This window comes from Ipomoea triloba, chromosome 3, assembly GCF_003576645.1.
Source record: "Ipomoea triloba cultivar NCNSP0323 chromosome 3, ASM357664v1".
NCBI classification, from domain to species: domain Eukaryota; kingdom Viridiplantae; phylum Streptophyta; class Magnoliopsida; order Solanales; family Convolvulaceae; genus Ipomoea; species Ipomoea triloba.
The window spans coordinates 28,645,948-28,659,855 of NC_044918.1; the positions used below are offsets into that span (position 1 = coordinate 28,645,948).

A 13,908-nucleotide genomic window follows, 5' to 3' on the forward strand; every position below is an offset into this window, starting at 1 on the left:
TATATATATATATATATATATATATATATATATATATATATATATATATATATATATGGTTTGTGATTTTGTACGTAGTATATATACTTGTGTTGCGCTCTAACTAACTTTGTAGTTAATATAATGTTGTTATGTATGTTTATAGAGAGTAAAGTAGGTGAAGAAAAGGTGTGCGGAACGCTAAGCAAAACGTACCCCGGTTGGTGTGATGGTGGCGACTGTGATCTCCGTTGCCGGACTATTGAAGGCGCGGTTTCCGGCTCATGTCACTGGCATGACTTTGGAATGGCTTGCTTCTGCTATTTCAATTGCTGATCACCACTTCTGATCTATATATGCATGCGTCAATATAATGTCACTCATCATCATCTCATCTGCAATAATATAATAACAATAATCCCTCAAACTATATATGAATAATACTGCATGCTGCCTACCTAATTACATTGTATTACAATGAATTGTACTTTGCAGAAAATAAAATAATATAATTAATAAGAGGTGTGCCCATCTTTTTTTCAATAGCCAAATTTTTTGGCGAGTTGGTTACGTTGTATAATATGTATGTGTTATCTTTCAAGTATTAATCTTATTAAGGAGTACTTATTTCTAAAATTAGCATAGCGACATGTAAATTAAATGATGCTCCTCGGTTGAGCAGTTGAGCTACCCGCAAATGGAGACATGGACAACTTGCACATTGACTTGCCTTGTAATATAAATTCTTGGACAACATGAAGTCTCATCTTAGACTTTTTTGAAAATGATTTCTATTGCGATGGTGACTTCTTTGTCCAAAAGCCCTAGTAATGTAAAAGTTAATTCTTGAGACCACTCCAAATGCTTCACATACATGCTTAAAATTTCATCCTCAGATCTTCCACTCGGGTTACTTTACGAATTGTTTGTTGAGGCTAACATCTTGAGTTATCATTCGGATGAACAAACTTTAACTACTCAAGGAACCGTTCGGTCTGTCCGAATGTCAAGCACGCATAAAATCACTAGTCTAAATAAAATAATTTACAGTCTAAAATTCCTATCTTTTGGTATCATCAAAATCTAAAACAAAATATCCTAACACTTTTGAGATAAACAACATTGCTTATAACAAAGGATGATAAGCAATAGATCCTTTTGACCAACATTCTTTGCTAGATCCTTATTATTGCTTTTGGAGCCATGACACATAATCCAAGGTGGATACATGACTTTTAAGAAAGTTTCTTGAAAGTTGCATAAAGCTAAATTTTATGGACAAGTCACAAGCAAGCAGCTATATATTATATTGGATGCCATCAATCATTGTCAAATCCAAACATAATATTTTAATGACAAGTGGGAAATTCTAATTTGTTTCTCTACAATGGGTAGAAGAAATTAAATGCCAAGAGAAGAGGCACAAAAGATATATAATTTGATATCAAGCATTCAAAAACTTCATACGCGATTTATTAAGTTTTTAATTTAAGAGACTTCAAGCTCAAAAAAGATCAAGATCTTTAGTCTCTTATTTCGAAGATCATTCAACCTTCTTTCCACTATGCGAGCTTTGTTTTTGTAAAACAAATTTCCCTTGGACTATATAGTTAAGTAATAACCATAACCATAAGGAAGTGTTAAAGATTTAATTTAGTATAAAAATATTTAAAAGTCTGTTGACTCCATCCTACTCCAATCTACATTTTGCCTAATTATTGTACTTGGCAGAAAATAAAATAATTAATTTTTTTTGATAATAATAATAAACCTTCATTAATAAACATTAGAAACAAATACAAGGTTCAATGGAATGTAAAGCCAATTCATACAATCTGACATAGAACTAAATTTTCTAGCTAAGCTAATAAAATTTAGATTCGCAAACTGTGTTACAAGAGAGTTTTGATCCTCATAGGACCTTAAAACTTTTGACGAGTGATTGATGCCCTTGCAGAATGTGTACAAGTCGACCTCTGGATGGAACAACTTGCAAACCCCCTGAGTCTTTTTCTTCTCACTGAAGTCCATTGACATTTTCCCCAACTGAAGGTACATAACCAGCCTTGTGTCTTTGGCCGGTTCATCAGTGGGTATCTTCCCGACTGAACTGATGTTCATGAGGGGTATATCTTTGTCGTCTACTTCGATCAGGATGAGTATCACACGAACCATGACCATATATTTCTTGAAGCCCTCCAAAAACGAACCTCGTACAAAACGAGAAGGAAAATAATAAACTGCAATAAATGCAGAGGGAGACAACTGCAATAAATGCAGAGGGAGACAAAACAACAACAATTATTAAAGGACAAAACAAAGGGTAAAGGACAAAGAAGTTAAGAGCTCGAGACGCACGGGTCTCAAGGCTATCAACCTATTACCCTACCCCCTATTTTATTTTATATATATATATATATATATATATTATTTTAAAGATGGGAGATGGGAGGGAGGAGACGGCAATGGTGGTGGTGAGGTACGGCGGTGGCGGCGGTGGTGGCGGTGGGATGGCGGTGCGGTGGCCGTTGGTGGAAGAGGCGCCGTGGTGGTGGAAAGTAGAGGTGCGGTGGTGGTGGAAGTGGACGGCTAGCCGGAGGAGAAAAAGAAAAAGAAAAACGGAGGGGAGGAAAGGAGAAGAAGGTGGTGGCAGTGGTGGGTGAAGATGGAGAAGAAGAAGAAGAAAAGGGAGAAAAAGAAAGGAAAGGAAGATGGTGGGAAGAGAGCAAGATGCCGCCTCCGCTATCCCGCAAAGTAAGCGGAGGCGGCAACCACCGGAAGGGAAGAAGAAGACCGGAAAAGTATAGAGAGAAGGTGGAGAAAAATTTTAGAGAGGGAGGGGTGTAGATGCCTTTGCTAATATTAAAATAATTAATTAATAACAAGTGTGTCCATCTTTTTTTTTTTTCAATAGCCAAAGTTTTTGGCGAGTTGGTTGTATAGTATGTATGTGTTATCTTTCAAGTATTAATCTTAGCTTATTACTTATTTCTAAAATACAATAATTTGTATGATTAATTATTTATCACCTCTCCCTCCCTCAAAAAGCACATTGTCATTGTGGTGTACGTGCAAAAATGTGCATAGCCACATGTAACTGCAGATACTCGGCTCCTTGGTTGAGCTACCAAATGGAAACGTGGACAACATGAAGCCTCACCTTAGACTTTTCTGAAAATGATTTCTATTGTGGGAGTGACTTCTTTTTCCAAAAGCCCTAGTAATGTAAAATGTAATTCTTGAAACCACTCCAAAAGCTTGACATACATGCTTAAAATTTCATACCATCCACTCTCTTTTGCTCAAAACTCTTGTTAGAAATTGTCAATCTTTGTAACTTCTATTGAATCCTCTACAATTGATTGAATACAAAGATTTATTGACTCCGATCTCAACCATGGCAGCTAGTCTCGTTGAAACCCAGTATGAATGTAGTTGGGTACAAGTGAGTTTTTTGTACTAAACGAAATGCCGATGGTTCAATAGAACGGCATAAGGCTCGGCTGGTTACGAAGGGGTTTAATTAGGTTGCGAGCCAAGATTTCTTTAAGACTTTCAGTCCGGTTGTTAAGCCTACTAAGGTGCGGTTGCTCTTGTTAATTGGCTATTTCACGGAATTGGTCTGTTCGCCAATTGAATATTCACAATGCATTCCTTAATACCAACCTTTTGGAGACAGTCTATATGTGTCAACCGCCAGTCTACGAGGACAATGGATAATACTAGTATTCGTAGTCCCTGTTTGATATGATACTCATTACTCAATCCTCTATACTAAAAAATGAGGTGCCCTTACCTAATCGAATTTGTATAGTTGCAAATCGATTATCAAAACTCAATGTGGTTATTACAACTTCTAACAAATTAGGCAAGTCCAAAAACGAAAGAAGACAAGTGAAGTCTAATGCTCGATGAGAAGTGATAGATGATGTTTGCACAAGTGGGATTTTTCTCATTGTGGGGTGTCAGTTTTCCTCCCTGGTAAGTGGTAGCCCTCTGAGCCTTGTCTCCTTGTTGGTTGTTAGCTTCCCTCTTTGCTCCTTGTGGGTTGTCAACTTTCTTCCTTGGTGGCTCCCTATGGACCCTATGCCTTGTCTTCTTGTAAAGTCGTCAAAACGGGCTTTGCCTGTTGGGCCGCCCTGCCCCTCTCCTACTTAGGTAGGGGGTGGGTTTAAAAAATAACGACCTGTCAAAGAGCGGTATATATATATATATATATATATATATATATATATATATATATATATATATATAATATAATATAATATAATTGTCTAAGTATCTAAAAATATATGCAATGTCTAATGTTTCATAAAGTATGTCTTATGTTAGTTATGACAAGTTACTTTAATTATTTTTATAATGTACAAATGGTAAAACTTAACAAAGTAGTAAACTAACAACTTAAGAATAAGGAAAAAAATTAAAAGGGTGTTGTATGTGGCAGGTGCCCACCTAGGCCGGGGGCTAGGGGTGGGCGGTGTGGGCTAGTAAAACCTAGGCTCACCAATGAACGAGCTTAATCGACTGCCCTGCTCCACCAACATTAACCCATTTTGACAGCTCTATCTTCTTATGGGTTTTCGGCTTCACTCTTTGGTATATCTCTAGACCTTGTCTCCTAGTGGATTATCAACTTCAAGGCTAGATGTCTACTAAGGCTCATAGGATTTCTTAAGTGTTGGAGAGAAGGCGATCTTGAGAGTTGATATTGAGATTTCAGCCTTGGTTTCTTAAGCAGTGGCCTTGAATGTCTTGGAAATTTGGGTATTTGGGATTTGGGGCTACCTCGATAGGCACAACCCAACAAGAGTTTTGAAAATAAATTATCAATGGGTTTGCAATGTTATGTTGTTAACCATGGTAAGTTTTGAGATAAAGTTCAATCTATTGCACTAATTCACGAACTGTGCCTTCAAAACATGATATAAACACCCATTCAATAATTACAAGTACATATAATATAAGAAAACATATATATAAAATAATTGAGCAATATCTATGGTATTAGAGCAACCACATTTGTGGTTTTTTCAGAGGTTTTTGCAAAAAAAAAAAAAAAACTTGAAGATGGTTTTTTGCTGATGTGGGATGGGTTTTTTAGTTGTTTTTTTCCCTACAAGTTGAAGTTCTTTGTGAGACTTGTAGCTGAGAGAAATGGAGGAAAGCTACCGCCTCCATGCGCGTTTGGTGCACACGTTTGGTGCACAGCCCTGCCCAGCTTGGCACGTGCATGCATTAATGCTTACTTTTTGTTAGATTTTTTGTTTTTTTTTTTTTGATTTTATTTTCATCTAGTTCTTCTTTCTCTTCCCTAAGTGTCACTGTAAAAACCTAACTGACAGAGTAATTAGGCAAGCAGTATTCGACCCGGACCACCCGCACTGACTCGAATACAAAGAACGGACGACAAACAAGCCGTTACGCATTATTACATATTAAAGATGAGGAGTCACTCCAACGGCTCCCCAGCATTAACATCCACTCCAACGACTCCTCAGCATTAACTTCCGCTTACTGCGCATTGAAGGTGAAGCAGAGAGTCGTTGAGCTCACTTGTAGAGGGGGGGGGGACTTTCTGACACACGCAACATTTCTATACTAGAATCCTCTATTGTACTGCACTGTACTCAAACATTGATATTAATAATACAAGATACCGGTAACACATTATTACCGTAACTAACAAAATGTAGAACTAATGAGGTTGTTCTAAATCCCAAACGACAAAAAGATGATGCTGAAATTTGTGTTGAAAGCTCCTTACTTCCCAGGTTGGGAAGAACAATAATTTGAATTTGCTAAAAAGAGGTGTTGAATATATGAGGTGAGGATTCCTATGCTCACCAAAGATGGCAATAAAAATCAGCGGCAGATCTAGAAAATTATTTGAGTGGGGCATAATTTAAATGATTTTAGAAATGTCAGTGATAAAATATCAAACACCTATAATGATATGAACCTGGTTAACTCGATCTTCTCTTTACAATCTAATTAGAAAAGGATTTTTTTAGAACGGTTTATTAGGCTTGGTGTGATCAATTTGTAAGTTTAATTTAGGTTGGGTAAGGGGTTGTTTTTGGGTTTTGAGCTTGATTTTCGCCTCACGGCCGATTATAGAGCGATATGAGAATGATTTTGACGCCACATGTGGGGTTTCGCACTTGATAAGTCAAGTTCCATGAATCACTAGTTCATGGTCGAACTCAGGAAAATTATCTCAGTTTTTCAATCTACCTCAAGAATTCATCTCGAATCTATATTTCATTTGGCATGCAATGGCGTTAAATAACCATTGACAAACATATTATAACCACATGAATGAGATAATTATTAGAAATAGGATAAAGTAATTCTAACCAACAAACTAAGATAAACATGAATAATAATATAGTTCTAACAAACTAAATCTAAAATGATTTTAAGATAATCATCCTAATTAATTAATAAAACCAATTCTAAAATATTTTAACAGTTCACGTGGCCACAACATATATAGTTCAAATATAATACAAAAGACATTATAAATTACAATATAATGTTTATGATAAACTATAAGATAGTTAGAAACAGATCAAAACCAAAACTATATTTGAATATGGTGAAATTTTAAAATAGTTTAAATGTTATAAAAATATTTATGGCAAAATATAAAACCTAATGAATCAGATAAAATAAATTGAATAGAAAAAAAAACATTATATTCATAAACACTTTAATTCATATATTGCCATTGCAGAGTTATTGTCACAAAATAGAGCAACTGGGCTGTGTATTTCTGAATTGAGATCTGCCAATAGATATTTGAGCCATTGGATTTCACAAGTAGTTGATGCCAATGCCCTATATTCTGCTTCAGAAGATGATCTAGACACAGTAGCTTGTTTTTTTGTCTTCCAAGAAATCAAGGACTCTCCAAGGTAAATGCAGTATCCAGTAATAGATTTTCTGCTCTTTATACAATTTGCCCAATCAGAGTCAGAAAATCCTTGTAGTTTGAAATTAGGATTTGCTGGATAGAAGAGACCTTTTCCAGGTGATCCTTTTATGTATCTCAGCACTCTGTGAGTTGCAACTAGATGGCTATCCCTTGGTTTATCCACAAATTGGCTCAATTGTTGAACTGCATGGGCTATGTCAGGTCTAGTGTTGGTGAGATAAAGGAGTTTCCCAACCAACCTTCTGAAAATTTCAGGCTGCTCAATGAGAGTGCCTTCTAGGTTATTCAGTTTCTGCCCTGGCACAGATGGTGTTCTTGAGGGTTTAGCCTCTAAGAATCCATTTTCTTGTAAGATTTCCAAAGCATATTTTCTTTGGCAAATATTAATACCCTTGGAACTTCTGAATGCTTCAATTCCCAAGAAGTAATTCAAGGCACCAAGATCTTTGATCTTGAAGGATCTGTCTAGCAGCTGTTTTAGATCCTTAATCTGATTGGAGTCTGTGCCTGCAACAAGGATGTCATCAACATAGACCAAGAGAGCAAGAAATGATTTCCCAGAATGTTTTGTGAACAAGGAAGGATCTGCCATTGACTGTTTAAAACCATTGTCTTGTAGGGCTTTAGTTAACTTTGCATTCCACTGCCTGCTAGCTTGTTTTAACCCATACAAGGACCTCATCAATTTGCAAACCTAATTTGGTTTATCTGTCTGAAAGCCAGGGGGCAGTACCATGTATACCTCTTCATCTAGGTCTCCATGTAGGAAGGCATTATTGATGTCAAGTTGCTGAATATCCCAACCTTTTGCAATCGCTACTGCCAAGAAAGTCTTAATAGTTGTCATTCTTTCCACAGGAGAGAAGGTCTCAATGTAGTCCACACCCAATTGTTGTGTGTACCCCTTGGCAACCAATCTGGCCTTGTATCTTTCAATTGAACCATCAACCCTATGTTTGACCTTATAAACCCATTTGCAACCAATAGGAGATTTCCCTGCTGGTAATTCTGTCAAAAACCAGGTATTGTTGTGATATAGGGCTTCTATTTCAGTTTGCATGGCCTGTCTCCATTCCTCACACTTAACAGCTTCTTTGTAAGATTGGGGCTCAGGCACAGAAACAATGGAGGCTGCACAAATCCTATGATTGAAAGGCAATTGATCATAGGAAATAACCTTAGTGATGGAGTGAGGTGAGGTTCTGTTATCACCATAGTTCATCATTGTGGATTGACAAATGTAGTCCTGCAATCTGTTAGGCATCACCCTTGCTCTTGTTGACCTCCTAGGTTGTGGCAAATCAGTCTGATCATCTGGTAAGTGACTTTCAGATTGGGGTTGCCCAATGTGGATTTCTGATGAATTGCCCTCAGAGAGAGATTGCTCAATGTGAGCAGCTGGACTGAGGCTTGGCTGTTCATCAGAAGGATCTGGTGGATGATCAATGTGATCATCAACTCTGTCTGTCCCATCATTAGAATGAGTTTGATTCTGGTTTCCAATGCTGGTTTGCTGTCTGATAGGCTCCCATCCACTAGTAACTGTATCATCCCATTCACCAATAACTATGTCAGTAGGAATCAAAGGAAGAGGAGGGTTAGAATTTCCTGATTTGTCATTGCTGGTTTTGAGCCCTGGGACTCCTTTTCTGACATTGAGTGGAAATGTTTGCTCATAAAAGTGAACATCTCTTGACACAAATGTAGTTTTGTCATTCAAGTCATACAGAATATAACCCTTTACAGCAGCTGGAAAGCCTAGAAAGATACATTTTCTAGCTCTTGACTGCATCTTATTCCTGCCTTGTGCAATAGTTCCAGCAAAAGCCAAACAGCCAAAAGATCTTAGTTGATTGTAGTCAACATCTTTGCCAAACAGAATTTGATAGGGACTGCTACCATGAAGAACCTCAGTAGGCAGTCTATTGATTAAGAATGAGGCATGGAGGACACAATGGCCCCAAAACTCATCTGTCACTCCAGATTGAAACTTCAAAGCCCTGGCAGTATTCAAGATGTGTTGTTGTTTTCTCTCAGCCACTCCATTCTGTTGGGGTGTATAGGCACAACTCCTTTGGTGTATGATCCCTTTGTCATTAAGAAAACTACTCAGCATGAACTCTCCTCCATTGTCAGTCCTAACCACTTTGATTTTGGTTGTGAACTGAGTTCTCACATAGCTATAGAAGTTCTGAAATATGGACTTCACTTCTGACTTGTGTTTCATTAGATGCAGCCATGTGAACTTGCTGTGCTCATCTACAATAGTTAAGAAATAATGCTCCCCCTTCATAGAAGCCACTTGAAAGGGGCCCCAGACATCCATATGGATTAGATCAAAACTTTTCTCTGTTGTAGTTGTGCTAGTAGGAAAGTTTGATCTTCTTTGTTTAGCAAAATGGCAAGTGTCACATACAAAGTCAGAGTTGCATTTTAGAGGAAAACCAAGTTTTATTCCTTTCAACAGTCTCATCTTATTTACAGGGAAGTGCCCTAATCTATTATGCCACAATTCTGTAAAAGAAATACTGCAAACAGAATTTGAATTAGAATTAGGAAAACACTTTCTCTTCTTGGTGGGAGGCTTGGTGATCAGGTACAGCCCATCCTTCTCATTAGCAAAACCATCCACTATCCCAAAGTGCCCCTGAAGGGTACAAGAATCAGCCCTCACAAGAATTTCACAACTGGATTGCTTTAACAATTTGCTAGCAGAAATGATATTAAAGGTGAAAGATGGAATGAGCAACACATTCTGCAAGATTATATCCATGTGTAGTTTGACCTGACCTATATGAGTAACTTCTACTCTATCCCCATTAGGTAGTTTTACCAGTATTCCATGAACTTCAGCATAAGTATCAAAATACTCTAGTGAACACACAATGTGGTCAGTTGCTCCTGAGTCTAGGATCCAGACATTTGAAAGATTTAGAGTAGCATTAACAGAAGGTTTAGAAATGAACCTGCCTTCATTGTGATCACTCTCCATGGGAACTTTGAAGTCAGGTTTAAGTCCAGTGTTGGTGACTGCCACAACTGCACTGGTGGATGCCTGATTTCCTTGACTTTGCAACAGTGTCATGAGTTTGTGAAGCTGCTCAGTGGAGAGTCCTACATCTCCAATGTGATTAACAGAGGCATAGGTGTTAGAATTCTGCTGTACCTCTTGATTCTGTCTCCCTTTGGACTTATAACCAGCTACCCACCCAGGAGGATAGCCATGTTTCTTGTAGCACTTTTCAACAGTGTGCCCTTGCATCCCATAGTATGTACACTTAGGAACATTCTTTCCTGAACCAGCATTAAACCTCTTCTTGTTATATGAATTGAATGCTGCCACCACAGACTGTTCATCTGTGTAATTCTGCACTGCATTAGTCTGAACAAGATCACTGCCTCTGACATCAATTGAATTCTTGAGTTTCCTTTCCATTTTCAAAGTCATATTCAGCACCTTTTCCATGGTAGGAATAGGCTCCATAACAAGGATCCCTGACTTGATGTTTTCATATTCCTCATTCAAGCCTTCCAAGAACCTGATGATTTGATCCTCCTCTTTTTCTTTCTGGATCTTACTTACTAAGGTACAAGAACACTTAAGCATACATTCACAAGCAGGAATTGGCCTCATAGCATTTAATTGCATCCATAACGCATTGCTCTTAGTAAAAAATTCATTGATGGATAGATTACCTTGTGAGCATCTATATATCTCATTCTGCAGTTCAGCAATCCGATGAGGATCTACTTGTGAGTATCTCTTCCTGAGCACATTCCATATATCTGCTGCTATGTCAAAGTAGAGAACTCCTTCTGCAATGGTAGGGCTAATTGATTTGAAGATCCACGAGCACACAATATTATTGCATCTTCTCCATACTGCGTGTTTAGGATCAGACTCATCCGGCTTCGCAATACTTCCATCCGCGAAACCGAACTTGTTCTTGACTTCGAGTGCTATTTTCATCGCTCTGCTCCAGGAGTTGTAATTGATTTTGGACAGAGGCGGAGAGACAAGAACAAGATTTGGATTCTCCGTAATATGCAAATATAGCGGATCGTCGAACTCATCGGTGCGTTGAGTTGGATTCTGATTTGAGTTTGAAGCACCTCCTCCTTGTCCTTCAATCGAAACACCTTCATCGTTTTCCGCCATCACCGCTGCGGCATAGCTTCGATGAAGCTCTGATACCATGATGAAAAGCTTAGTGCATGTCAATGAGGTGAGACACTGCAATCTGTAAACTGGAAAATTGGAATCTGATTGAATGAATGTTGGAGGGAAAAAGAGTTCAGCTTAAGTACAGTAGCTAGGAGACGATTACAACTAACAAAACTTAGGAAAGTACAAAAATTCCCTTAAGGCTTTATGGAGTTTTGTTTGAGCAGCTAACAGCTTTCGCTTTGGCTTCCACCTTCTGAATTGATCATCCTTCTTCATTTTATCAAATGGTATAGCAAAGTGATGGATACAAAGTACATTAAGATTAACGCGCTAGCATTAGTGTCGTCATGTTTGCATACGTACCTACTCACATTTCCTCAATATAAATACACACCACTCCTTCCACGCTTAATCTCACTACCTACAAATTACATAACAACATTATTATTGTAAATTCGTATACAGCAATGGCAAAATCATACACAATATTTGTTGCCTTTCTTTTCTGCTTCCTCATTGCAACACCTACCGGTGAGTAATCATGGCATTTTATATATATATATATATGGTTTGTGAATTTGATTTTGTACGTAGTATACGTGTGCTCTAACTAACTTGGTATAGTAGTTAATACATATAATATAATATAATGTATGTTATATTGATAGAGAGTAAAGTGAGTGAAGAAAAGTTGTGCGAGAAGGCAAGCCAAACGTACTCCGGTTGGTGTGATGGTGGCGACTGTGATATCCGTTGCCGGGATGTTGAAAGTGCGGTTTTGGGCGCATGTCACTGGAACGATTTTGGATGGGCTTGCTTCTGCTATTTCAATTGCTCACCTCACTAATATAATATATATAATTATTCAACTTCTTTGCGTCAATGTCACTCATGATGATCTGCGTGCAATAATAACAATAATCCCTCAAACTATGAATAATCCTACCTAATTGTATTACAATGAATTGTACTTTGGCAGAAAATAAAATAATTAATAACAAGTGTGTCAGTCTTTTTTTTCAATAGCCAAAGTTTTTGGCGATGAGTTGGTTGTATAATATGTATGTGTTATCTTATTACTTATTTCTAAAATACAATAATTTCTATAATTAATTATTTATCACCTCCCCAGCCTCAACAATATAATCGATTGAATACAAAGATGTATTGACTCCTCAACCATTAGTGCGATAACATGAACCACTTGCTCCTCAAAAATTGGTGGAGCTTGTGGAATATCATCCTATAATTGTTGATTCGCAATTGGATTTATTCGCTGCTCATCGATCAATAATTGGTGGAATATCGAGATCTCTAAATTCCTTAACAACTCGTAGAATATCTTATTCTACTAGCTCCCCAACATTTTGTGGAATATCAAAATCTCAGGGCTTCTCATCAATTGGTGAAATATTGGGTTTTTTAACAATTGACAGAATATCAAGGGATGGTGAAGACACCACTATTCGAGAAAATATCGGTGGTGGTGATAACTTGTAAAGACGGACGAGATGTATATAATTTAAGATAGATTTTAGACCGTAATTAGATTTTGATGTGTCATAATGTAATATAGGATAGATTTTAGACCCTCAAATTTTTAGTTTTGTTAGTGTAAAGGGGAATTCAACACGGCAAAACTTTTGTGCTGATGTCATGATGAAGTCATCACAAACAACATAAGTTGATAGCAACACAAGTCTAACATAGGAGCAAGACTCTACGACAACAAGGAGTTTGGAGGCTGATGAAGATGTTGACATGTACATCATCAGCAACATGATGTTATAGACAATAATAGTTTAAGAGCAGTAAGGCTTTCTCAAGCATCATAAGGTGACATAAAGCTTATGAGAGGCATCAGAACTTTACAACTACAAAGGTTCTCAATCAACAACAAAAGATTCAAGCAACAGGGGATTGAAAGCATCCATATTTTTATAAGAAGTAGAAGTTTAAGCAGGAACCTTTCAAAAAAAAAAAAAAGTTAAAGAACGAAGAGTCTAAGCAGTATAACTTCTACATCAGTAGCAAGACTTTTATGGTATGAATTATTTGCTGCTATTTGTTTCTTAAAACTGCTGTTTTGGCATGATTTTGATCTTTTTTGATAGATTTGATTCCCATATGATATGACTTATTATAATGTTTTAAGTGCTTTGGATTCTTTTCATTCTCCCTTTGGCTTATATGGCTTAGCTTGTTTTGTCAAATGCTTGTGGTTGGAACTATTTGTATGGTGCTGTCTGATAAAAATGGTCATGTTAATGCAACTCTAGAATTGTTTGACAATAGCTTTCCGAATCAAAACATAAGTTTGGTAATAAACCTCTTCTTGCAATAGTGAATTCATTGAACTATTGAGTTAGAACTTTTAGATGAATATACGATTGCATTCAGGTAGTCAGTTTCTATGCTCAGGTCATCATTTATTTTATTTGCATTCGAATTTCTAGTTGAAACTTGAGCTAATGGTGTGCATAAGGTAGAACCTTTATGTTCATTAAGCAGGGCTCACTAGTCACTAAATTAAACAAGAAACCTCTCTATATGTGCTTTACTTGTACGAAGCTAAAGTAAAACTTGCTGAAGCACAAACCGTCAATAACTGCTCCCAACAAGGCTCAAACTCATGACCTTCTACTTGGTAGAGCCACTTCGTACCGCTAGACCACAAGGCCATTGATTAGTAGTTTGTCTGCCATAGTTCAGGGCTAGTAGAGCGGTCCTCCCACCTAAAAGCTCCGCTCTACCCTACCTCCAAAATTTTTCTAGATTTAATTGTTTTGAATTTAAAATTATTACTACGTATTTCACAGAT

General features: G+C 37.3%; 1 protein-coding gene across 1 annotated transcript; it reads right to left on the reverse strand.

The window, feature by feature from the left end:
• Positions 1 to 6,683: 6,683 nt before the first annotated feature.
• Positions 6,684 to 7,511, reverse strand: LOC116013171 (uncharacterized mitochondrial protein AtMg00810-like). Its single transcript, XM_031252820.1, has one exon. It carries the CDS (start codon positions 7,509 to 7,511, stop codon positions 6,684 to 6,686), a length of 828 nt encoding a protein of 275 aa, XP_031108680.1.
• Between the last annotated feature and the right edge of the window lie 6,397 nt (positions 7,512 to 13,908).

What these genes read in the sequence shown, in the direction of transcription:
- LOC116013171 (XM_031252820.1), bottom strand. Translation starts at nt 7,511, where the DNA reads ATGGCAGATCCTTCCTTGTTCACAAAACATTCTGGGAAATCATTTCTT.